This window comes from Phocoena phocoena, chromosome 10 (assembly GCF_963924675.1).
Source record: "Phocoena phocoena chromosome 10, mPhoPho1.1, whole genome shotgun sequence".
Classification (NCBI taxonomy): Eukaryota; Metazoa; Chordata; class Mammalia; order Artiodactyla; family Phocoenidae; genus Phocoena; species Phocoena phocoena.
This window is the reverse complement of record NC_089228.1, coordinates 73826133-73836561: the sequence shown is the minus strand read 5'-3', so window position 1 is coordinate 73836561 and position 10429 is coordinate 73826133. Positions and strand designations below refer to the sequence as shown.

Here is a 10429-nt window from a genome sequence, read left to right as displayed (position 1 = left end):
CTTGCGGAGAGCTCAGATGTCCCCAACCCCTTAGACCTTCAAAAAGGAAAGGAAGTTTCACTGAAAACATTTTTAAAGTTTTGGATTAGGAACAGGAAAACGCAGCTCTACACTTTCAGATTGTTTGACCTTGGGCAAGCCAACTCACCTCTCTGGGACTCGGCTTGCAACTTTAAAATGGAGGTGATTTTGAACCCAAGTGGTTAGGGTTGTACTTTTTGCTCCAGCCTTTGAGGTTGGGAGAGGAACAGGTCAGGGGAGGAAGTTGAGAACATCTGAAGTCACGCTGACTCCAAGGGAAGGAGATGCCTCAATTTCCTTGGGCTTTCCCCTCACGGCTCCTCACTGCTTCATGCTCAACACATCCTCCCCACTCTGGTCGTCGGTGGGGATGGAGAGCAGTGGGTCATCTCCTCCCTTCTGCCCTTCCCCCTCTCTTCTCCATCCACTCACGCCCTCCCCAAACAGAGACTAGGTACTTCTCCCAGCCCTCTTCCCTTCCCATCTCCAGTTCAAACAGAACCCCCTTCCTCTCACCCCACTGGGTAGTTGGCCCCATGCTGTGCCTCTCTAGCACCCTGTTTTCACTCCTATCTTAGCCCAATCACTGTGTTGTAACTTTGAGGGGGCTTTTTGAAGGCTGGAACCATGGGAAAATTTTTTTGTGGGGGAGGGGGTTGTTGGTTTTTACTGTTACTGTGATACTCGGTTTTGCTTCCAGCAGAGAGAACGATGTCAGGCATTTAGGAGAATCTCCATACATGTTTTTCAAATGAATGAATAAAATGAGGTTTCATGGGGATGGTGGTAGGGAAGCTGCTTAGTAGCTGCCCGTGCACACCCCAGCTTCCTTCCCCCAATGCCAGAGATGGAAAAGGGAGATGTTTTCTTGGGGATGACCTTATCAGTGCATTGCTGGAACTTGGGGTAGGGGATAAATCATGGGGCAGTGATCACCACGTGAGTGGGGTTTGCCTACAGCCTCCTTAGCCCCAGGGAAAGTAGGGATGGGGAAGGAGGAAAGATGTGCTGGGGCTGGGGCTGCCGAGGGAACCTCAGCTGAGTGCTGCCCAGCATATCTCGGGCCTCCCCATCCTGGTCCCACCATAAGGAACTAAACTTCCCTAACCTGATGTCACCACCGGAGGCCACTGTTTCATCCCTGTGAGGAATGACCCCTCTGCTTTTTTAGACAACAGTTTTCCTGAAAAAAAACACTTTCAAAAAGCACATCCTGGGCTTTCCTGGCGGTACAGTGGTTAAGAATCCGCCTGCCAATGCAGGGGACACGGGTTTGAGCCCTGGTCGGGGAAGATCCCACATGCCCCGGCGCAACTAAGCCCGTGGGCCACAGCTACTGAGCCCGCTCACCTAGAGCCCAGTGCTCCACAAGAGAAGCCACCGCAATGAGAGGCCTGCGCTCCGCACCGCAACGAAGAGTAACCCCTGCTTGCTGCAACTAAAAAGCCTGCGTGCAGCAACCAAGACACAACGCAGCCAAAAATAAATAAATATTTTTTTAAAAAAAGCACATCCTCATGTCCAATTCTATGTGATCTGGGAAGTTGACACAGGTGACTCTCTATCCAGGACCCAAAGGGAGAAGTTCTCCTTTAAAGACATGGGTGTCCCCTTTGTCTCCTGGAAAAGCAAGAGAAATTGAGAGCAATGGTCAGGAGACAGGTAGCAACGCTTCCCCGTCCTACCTCCCACGTGCCCTCCCCAGAGGATGCCCAGCTTGTGCAGATGATTAATAAATATTCCTTTAAAAACAAACTAATGGGGTCTTACCTGGTGGTCCAGTGGGTAAGACTATGTGCTCCTAATGCAGGGGGCCCAGTTCGATCCCTGGTCGGGGAACTAGATACCGCATGCATGCCTCAACTAAGAAACCCGCAATGAGTCGGCATGCCCCAACTAAGAGTCCGCATGCTGCAACTAAAGACACCGAGTGCCACAACGAAGATCCCGCGCGCCGCCACTAAGACGCGGTGCAGCCTAAATAAATAAATAATTAAATTTTAAAAAGATCCTAGGAAGCATTAAAAAAAAAAAAAAAAATGAATGAATGGGAAAAATGAATGAAGAAACAGGAAGTGAAGGAAAGAAAGAATGCATGGAATTAACAAATGGAATGAAGAAGGAAGGGGAAAAGAATGAATGGATGGTTGGATAAATGAATGAATGAACGAATGGGTGAATTAACGCACGAGTGAGTCAGGACCGGGGAACCCCTGACTCGGAGCCAACGCAGAGGGCGGGGTAAGGGGGATTCCGAAGGGCGGGGCCTCGGTCCGGAAGCGCGGCGCCTGCCGGGGGCGGGGCCTGAGGGCGGGGCGAGCGAGCGCCTCAGACTGGGCTACCCAGCTGCCCGGAGTAGCGGATGCCTAGGATCCCGCCAGCGTTCCGAGCCTCTCCACGCTTCTCGCCGATCACTCGGGCCCCCGCAGCCCGGGAAGAGGCCACTCCGGGCCCAGCACCCGCTCTGCAAGGCGGACCTGCAACCCGGAAAGGCGGCGCGGAGTCGGATTCTGCTCGGACCGGGCCCCGGCGGGCCGGCGCCGCGGGGATGTCTGAGGCGCGGAAGGGGCCGGACGAGACTGATGAGAGCCAGTATGACTCGGGCATCGAGTCTCTGCGCTCTCTGCGCTCTCTGCGCTCTCTGCCCGAGCCCACCCCGGCCCCAGCCTCTGGGCCCTCAGACGGAGGGGGCCCCCAGCCCTGGACTCATCCTCCGGGAACCGCCAAGGAGCCAGAGGAGAAGGAAGATACAGACGGGGAGCGGGCTGACTCTACCTATGGCTCCTCATCGCTCACTGAGCCCCTGTCCTTGTTGGGGGACCCCAAGACCGAGGACCCAGCCCCAGACTCGCGGCTTCCCGCCGCGGGGGCGCTGAGCCCTCAGCAGCTGGAAGCACTCACTTACATCTCTGAGGACGGAGACACGTGAGTATGGGGGCTAGGCTAAGACAGGATCCCTTCCTCCCTCCCAATGCTAACTCGGGGTCGCCCCCAGGAGCCGCCACCCCCTATGTGAGAATCCCTCAAGGCACCAGCTCTGGAAGGGGCCGTCCCCACTCTTTCAAACTTAACTCTCAACCCACTTTTGAGCTGTAGCCAGGACCAGTCCGGAGGACCTGGCATCGTCTGCATGCCCCACCTTTTGGCAGGGCCCTTACCAGGCACCTGGAAACACAGCTAGCATCTTGGAAATCTATCAGTAACCCATCCCTAGGAAGAGAAAATTCCCCTGACCAGCCCAGTTTTGTTTTGTTTTGTTTTTTCCTTACTGGGGGACAGGGCGTCCTTGTTTGCTCAATATCTGGGATTCCCGGCCTCTGACCTCAGAATGCCCTGTCTCAAGGAACAAGAGGGGCCAGTTACAGGCTGCCAGTGGGCCCAGGAAGCTGGGGTTGGGGGTGCTGCCAGGGTGCATTGCTGAGGCTGGCCCTAAGGAGGAGGAGGTGAGCCAGGCTGGGGCACTCTTGCCCCAGCAGAGAGACAGGCGGCTGGCTGCCCCAGCTAACTTCCTCCTCTGCTGAGAAAGGGGAAGTGAGGGCTAGAGTCAGCCTTACCGACACTCTCCACCTCCTGAGCCCCACAAGTCCCCCTCACTGTCCTGTGTGACCCCTTTACTTCATCCTTCCTCCCCAGGCCCAGGTGGAGCTTGGTGGAGACTGGGCTGCGGGGCAGTTGAAGTAAGAGACAGTTATGTGGCAGGGACTGGCCAGTTGAGGATTTGCCCCTCGGGAAGAAGAAAACACCGACAGGAGGGGGGTGGCTGGGATTTGGGGGGGTGAGAAACAGAGTGGAGGGGGGCTGGGGTCCCAGATCTGGGATGCTGGAATGAACGGGGCTGAGGAGGCAGGAGATATCTGTCTTGACCTGCTTTTTTGGAGATGCAAGCGTCCTGGGTGGCCTTTGAGAAAGATAGTCTCTTGACCCAGTGGGTGACCCTAGGCCTTTTTGTACTCTGTGTCCAGATCACCAGCCCTCAGGCCCACAACCAAGATTGTGCCAGCTCCGTGCAGAATACCTATGGCTGACCTTTGACCCAGGGAGTGGCGGCTTCTGAGCCCGCCCTCCTTTGTTAACCTCCCAGCCCCTGCCTTGACCATCTCTAGTAGAGACAGATGTGGTGTCTAGACCCAAGGGGGGTTGGGGGGAGAGGTGTCAAGACTCCCCTGGGGGTTCCCTGAGAGGAGGGGGCACCTTCTTCCCTCCAGAGGTGTCTGGGCTGTGGGACATATGGAAATAGGAAGAGGAAGTGGGAGGAGGGGAGACTGAGGGAGAGAGGGAGGTGGCTGCAGGAATGTGACCAGAGAGCAGGCCCTGGCCGAGGGGATTTCCATCGCGGTTCCTCCCTCTCCTCCCTCCCTCCCTCCGTCACTCTCTCCTGGGCCTCGCCTGCCACCAGAGCCAGCGCCCCTCCCGCCTGAGCAGCCCCCTCCCCAGCCCAGACGGGCCTTTCAGCTGAGCTACCCGCCTGTCGAGTGCCCCGAGGCAGCTGTCCCTGGCCTAGACCCTCCAGCTCCGGCTTTCATTTTCCCCACCTGATGTGGGGAAACCCCAAGGCTGGAACTTCCCCTCCTAGCCACCCCCCGCCCCCCAGGTTACGGCTCTTTATCCCCCACCAAGCACACATTTTCTGCACTGCCAGGCCTCCCCTCGGAGGTGCGCACGGGAGCGGGGGCCCTAGGTCAGGCCCCTCCCACGCCCCGCCGTCTGAAGAGTGGCCCTCTGGCCGCCCCGTGGAGGGCAGCAGGATAGGGTTCTGCCCTGCTTCCTGCTCCTCTGCCAAGAGCTTCTGTCTCTTGGAATGTGTTTCTGAGGGGGGAGGGGAGTGATCCCACCCCTGCCTTCTCTGTCCTCCCCACTGAGGCGGGCAGAGATGGGGAGCCCAGCCCTGGAAACCCCCTCTGCACCACCCCAGCAGCTTTCAGTTTGGCTTTGAGCCTGCAGCTGCCCGGCAGGGCCCTGGAGCCAGAGGGGAGCGGGGTGTGGGCAGGCTGGACAGGAAGGACCTTGTCCCGTCAGCACCCTGCCCGCACTCTCACTCAGCCAAGGCCCTCCTGAAGGCCAGAGATGGGAACTTGGAGCTCCCACCCCCAGGATCCTGGCTTCCCGCACCAACCCTCACTTCCTGGCCCAAACTCTCACTTCCTGCACCTACCGTATGGGTGGCAGCTTAGACATTGATGTGTTCCTTCTAACCCCAGGACCCCAGCCCACTCTCTGTGGCCTGGGCCCTGACCCCAAACCTTGGCTCTTCCTCCCAGGCTGATCCACCTGGCGGTGATTCATGAGGCCCCGGCTGTGCTGCTCTATTGCCTGGCTTTGCTGCCTCAGGAGGTCCTGGACATTCAGAACAACCTTTACCAGGTGGGTGGAAAGAGTGGGCTGAGCCCAGATACCTATGTCTGTCCCAGCAGCCATCCCCAGCAGCAGCACAGCGTCCTTAGGCTGCTCTCGCAGGAAGTCATATGCCAGACACTGGGCTAGAAGCTGAGGATGCAGAGAGGAGTAAGAAACAGCCTCTGCCCACAAGGTGCTCAAGCCTGGGCTAGGGGACTCGTGTCAATACCTAATTACACAGCATGGTGACAGAGTTGTGATGGAGATGCGTGCCAGCTGCTGTGGGAACCAAGTTCTGTGGGAAGCAGCCAGGGAAGGCTTAATACGAGAGGTGACTCTGCATAGAGCATTCAAGCAGGAGTTTGCCAGGTGGAGACTGCCTGGTGCCTCTGTCTCCTCCCCCCAACCTCTCCCCATTACCTAAGGTAACAGAGGTCTCCCCAGAAGGTGAGATACTAGACCCTGCCCCCCACTCCATCCTTTCTCCAGGGGCTTAGGCGACCTAAAAGGAGAGCAGGGGGCCACTCCCCTCACCTTGCCTCCAGAATTGGGGTCCCAAGAACTTGGTGGGGGGTAACAGAAGGAAGACCAGGACCATAGCCTTTATAAGCAGTCCTCAAAGAAGGTGCTGGCCTCTAGCAATTTCTGTGCCCACGCTAGCATGTTCCTGGAAGTGGGAGCATGCTGCAGTGGCCCCGTGACCCTCTCTCTGTGCCTGCAGACAGCACTCCATCTGGCCGTACATCTGGACCAGCCAGGTGCAGTTCGGGCCCTGGTGCTGAAGGGGGCCAGCCGGGTGCTACAGGACCGACACGGTGACACGGCCCTGCATGTGGCCTGCCGGCGCCAGCACCTGGCCTGTGCCCGCTGCCTGCTGGAAGGGCAGCCAGAGCTAGGCAGAGGACCGCCTCACTCCCTGGACCTCCAGCTGCAAAACTGGCAAGGTGCGGGCAGCCTCAGGGCCCATGAGATGAGGAGGGGACAGGAGACAGGGACCCCACACTTAGGGAAGGGAGGGTCACAGCTTGTCCACTGATGAAGCATCTCCAGTTCTAAGCACATAGGTGCTCAGAATACCTTTGCTTAAAGAAAGAATGAATGGACGAATGAATGAATGAATGGGTTCTATTTCGAATTTATTGAGAACTTACTGTATGCTAAGCAGAGAGATAAACTTTTCCCTCAAGGTATTCAGTTTAATAGAGATTAGATGAACTCATTAATTTATTCAACGAAAATGTACTGAGGGCTTTCTATGTGCCAGACACTATTGTAGGAGCCAGGCTTGCATCTGTGAGAAAAGCAGAGAATGTCTGAGGCAAACAATAAACATAAGACGTGAGTCCTCTAGGAGGTTAACGGGCAGTCACTGCTGTGGAGACAGTAGAGCCGAGTGAGGGGACTGGAGTGGCGGGGGGGTGATGTGATTTTTAAACAGGGTGGTCAGGGAAACCCTCGTGGAGCCCGGACATTTGAGCAGAGATTTGAAAGAGGTGAGGGGTGTGAATTTGAATCTAGTTCTCTAAGCAGAGAGGGGCCCAGGCCAGAAAGGAGCTAGCAAAAAGGCTAGGGGAGCTCATGGGAGGAGGTGGCCCCTGGGGAGGGGCTGGGGGCCTGAGGATCCAGAGAGCTCTCAAGAAGGTGACTTTGGATGCGGCCTGAAGGCAGGTAGAGTTTTAGAAAGAGTGAGTGAGTGAGTGTGTGTGTGTGTGCGTGTGTGTGTGTGTGTGTGTATGGGGGAGGGAAGTGTGTGTATGGGGGTGTGGGGGGGACAGGGGGGTGTGTTGGGGGAGGGTGTATGGGGGAGGGTGTGTGTGTATGGGGAGGGGAGTATGTGTTGGGGGAGTGTGTGTGTGTGCATGGAGGAGGGTGTGTGTGTTGGGGGACGGTGTGTGTGTGTGGGGGTGTCACTCAGCAACCTGACCCCTGAAGCATGAAAGTTTCAATAACATGACTGAAAAGGTGGAAACTTTGAGTTCCTTTCCCCCCAGACTTTTGAGGGGGTTTTTGGGTTTGTGTTTTAACAGTCCTGTGATCAGAGGCACTGAGTGGGCAGGGGGTCCCTTGGGACTGAGGGGTAAGGGAGGCCCCTGAAGAAAGGGAGAGAGAGCTAGCTGGTGGATGCAGCCCCCACCCTCACCCCATCCCAGGTCTGGCCTGTCTCCACATCGCCACCCTGCAGAGGAACTGGCCACTTATGGAACTGCTGCTGCAGAACGGAGCTGACATCAACGCACAGGTGAGGCAGCCAATCAAGGTGCTGCCCAGCCCAGGGCCCAGGCCCGGGATGCTTTCTCTTGAGGGCCTTGGCTGACACCCTTCTTTCCCCCCAGGAGGGCACGAGCGGGAAGACAGCGCTGCATCTGGCCGTGGAGACCCACGAGCGGGGTCTGGTGCAGTTCCTTCTCCAGGCTGGGGCCCGGGTGGACGCCCGCATGCTCAACGGGTGCACACCCCTGCACCTCGCCGCGGGCCGGGGCCTCAGAAGCATCTCATCCACCCTGTGCGAGGCAGGTGCCGACTCCCTGCTGAGAAACGTGGAGGACGAGACTCCCCAGGACCTGGCTGAGGATGTAAGAGGCGGACACTCAGCTCTGCTGTCCAGGACCTCCCTCATGGAGACAGACGCTGTAATAGCTGAAAGGGTCAAGGAGTTAGGAGCCCAGGGTGTAAATCACGGCTCTGCCGCTCACCAGCTGTGGGACCTTGGGCAAGCCTCTGCCCCTCTCACAGTCTGTGTTCTTAATTGGTCAGGACCAGGGGCCCAAACTTGGACTCCTACGGGAGCCGTACAGCTAAAGCGCATCAGAGAAGCAGGCTGGGTGTGAGAGAGCCAGGTGATGGGGCCTGCGGGAGACCAGACAGTCTTTTTGTCTGAAGGTCACTCTGCTGAACTTCAGCGGATACTTGCAGAGGAGGAAGGTGGGCCCAATATTCCCAGGTCTTGGAATTTTTTAAGAGAGATGAAACCTAGGTTTTCTGTAGAATCTTTCCCATTTTTAAATGTTTGATGTAAAGAAATATTCAAAATGTTTTGTGAGTACCCTTTCCCAACACCCTCCTCCCAAAACAAAAACAGGCCCTAGAAGCCCTGGGGGACCACTGTTTTGGGGGTTAGTAGGAAGATTTGTTCCCTGATGTCCTTCAACGACACTTGGTGGGGAGGAAAGGGCCCAATAGGTCTCCCAGCCCCCTTCCCCCACCACTGCCTTTGTCCACGGGCCCTGATCTTGCTTCTCTCCATCCTCTTCCTCAGCCCTTTGCCCTTTTGCCCTTTGATGACCTGAAGATCTCCGGGAAGCCACTGCTGTGTACTGACTGAAGCCGGGACAGGCTCTAGAGCCCCGGACACTCCTCCTTTTCCCATCTGAAAGCTGGAGCCACAGCTGCTACAGTCTGGGCCCAGGCCATGTGCCCTGGGGACTGCTGAGGCCAGAGCCTGGGGCCAGCACGGTCCCGAGCTGAGAGGAGGGACCGCAAATAAGAGCCAGTCTGGAAGGAAGAGCTTCCAGGTGGATGGAAGGACCCCCAAAGCCCCAGGCAGCCTGGGCGAAGCCTGTTTACCTCTGTTGAAGATGGCGGGGCTCTTGCCTCTACCCACGTGGGGTCAGCTTGAAGCTGCCAGCCGGTAGGCAACATGGACTCTCCTGAGTGAGGAGAGACACTGAACTGTGAGTGAGCAGGGCCCTAAAGGGTTCCATCTCACTGCTGAGGAGAACTTTGAAACACTGTTGTTTAAAGACTTCACACAGAAGGCCCTGAACTGAGCCTTTGGGGATGGAGAAGTTTCAAGAACATGACACTAAAACAGCAGAGACTTTTAAACACCCCCCACCGCCCCACTCCCGCCCCGAGTTGTTCTGTGCGTGTGCCTTTTTGTGTGCATTGGGGATTTTGAGACAGGCCTGCCCTGTGACCTTGTGGTGGAGGCAGAGAGAAGGAAATTGTCACTTGAGCAGGGTAGGGCCTTGTAGGGAGGGTAGGGAGCCTAATGGTCCTCAGGCCTCTCTGTCCAGCACAGACCCTTGCCCTTTCTGTGGAAATGCAGTTGGATGGAGGAAGAGAAAGTGGAGTGAGAAGATGCAAGTGAGAGGCCTCACCACGGCCCTGCAGGACCCTGGAGAGAAGGGCTAGCCTGCGGAGGGTGACACGAGGGAGCATGGCTTCGTATGTTGTTTTCTCTCATTCCACATATGTTTGAGGCACCTATTAGGTCAGGCCTATGCTGGGATAGAATATGTGGGAATAAAACAGTTTCTGGCCACTTGGAGACTTAGTCTAGTGAGGCAGCCATTAAAATCATAAACATCCAAATAAATATGTAATTGCAAGTCGCGATGGAAGGAAAAGAATCGTGAGAGGGAGAGCAGTGGAGTGGGTGTAGGGCCATACTTTGGGTGGTCAGGGGAGGCCTGAGTAGGGGTTAGGGGGAGAGCTTTCAGGGGAAGGCTTTTGGTGAATTAGAAGAACTGAGAGCAGTGGGGCTCTGCAGGGGGGTGGGTGAGGGGGCGAGGTAGACGGGGGCCAGGTCACGCAGAAAGAACCTCCGAAGGTCATGAGGATGCGGGGACAGAACTGCTGGCCCAGCCCCCGAAGGAAGGAGACATCTTCCTGCCAGAAAACGGGGAAATGGTAACATAAGGGGATGTGCCTGGGATGCAGAACCTGTGTCCCCGTTCCTAGGATGGCAGTGGTCACCACCACCACCTCCGGGCCGGTGGTGGGGGCTAAGGGCGATGACGAAGCAGGGGCGGCACCGGGCTGGAGCTCCCACTCCGCCGACCCCACCCCACCCCACCCCACCCGCCCACAGAGGCAGCCTGCCTCCCGCGCGCCGAGCCGCGTCTCCCGCCGGGCCGCGAGGGGGCGCTGTGGCCCGGCGGCGGCCCGGGGCGCTGCGTGGTCGCGGCCGGGGGCGGAGGGGCGGCCGCGGGGAGGGAGGCGGGAAGAGCGCGGCATTTCCGCTAGTCGGTCCCTCGGCTGCTGCTCCTGGAGGCGACAGCGGGAGTGGTGGGAGCGCGCGGCCCGGGGACCCGCATTCCCCGGCCCCGCTCCGCCCCACGCGGCCGGGACC

General features: G+C 57.5%; 1 protein-coding gene across 1 annotated transcript; it reads left to right on the top strand.

Moving 5' to 3' along the window:
• Nucleotides 1–2352: 2352 nt before the first annotated feature.
• NFKBIE (NFKB inhibitor epsilon) lies at nucleotides 2353–9179 on the top strand. The gene is made up of 6 exons (XM_065886152.1): nucleotides 2353–2946; nucleotides 5280–5382; nucleotides 6077–6299; nucleotides 7506–7594; nucleotides 7689–7928; nucleotides 8612–9179. Exons 1-6 carry the CDS (start codon nucleotides 2384–2386, stop codon nucleotides 8675–8677), a joined length of 1284 nt encoding a protein of 427 aa, XP_065742224.1. The 5' UTR covers nucleotides 2353–2383; the 3' UTR covers nucleotides 8678–9179.
• Nucleotides 9180–10429: the final 1250 nt, after the last annotated feature.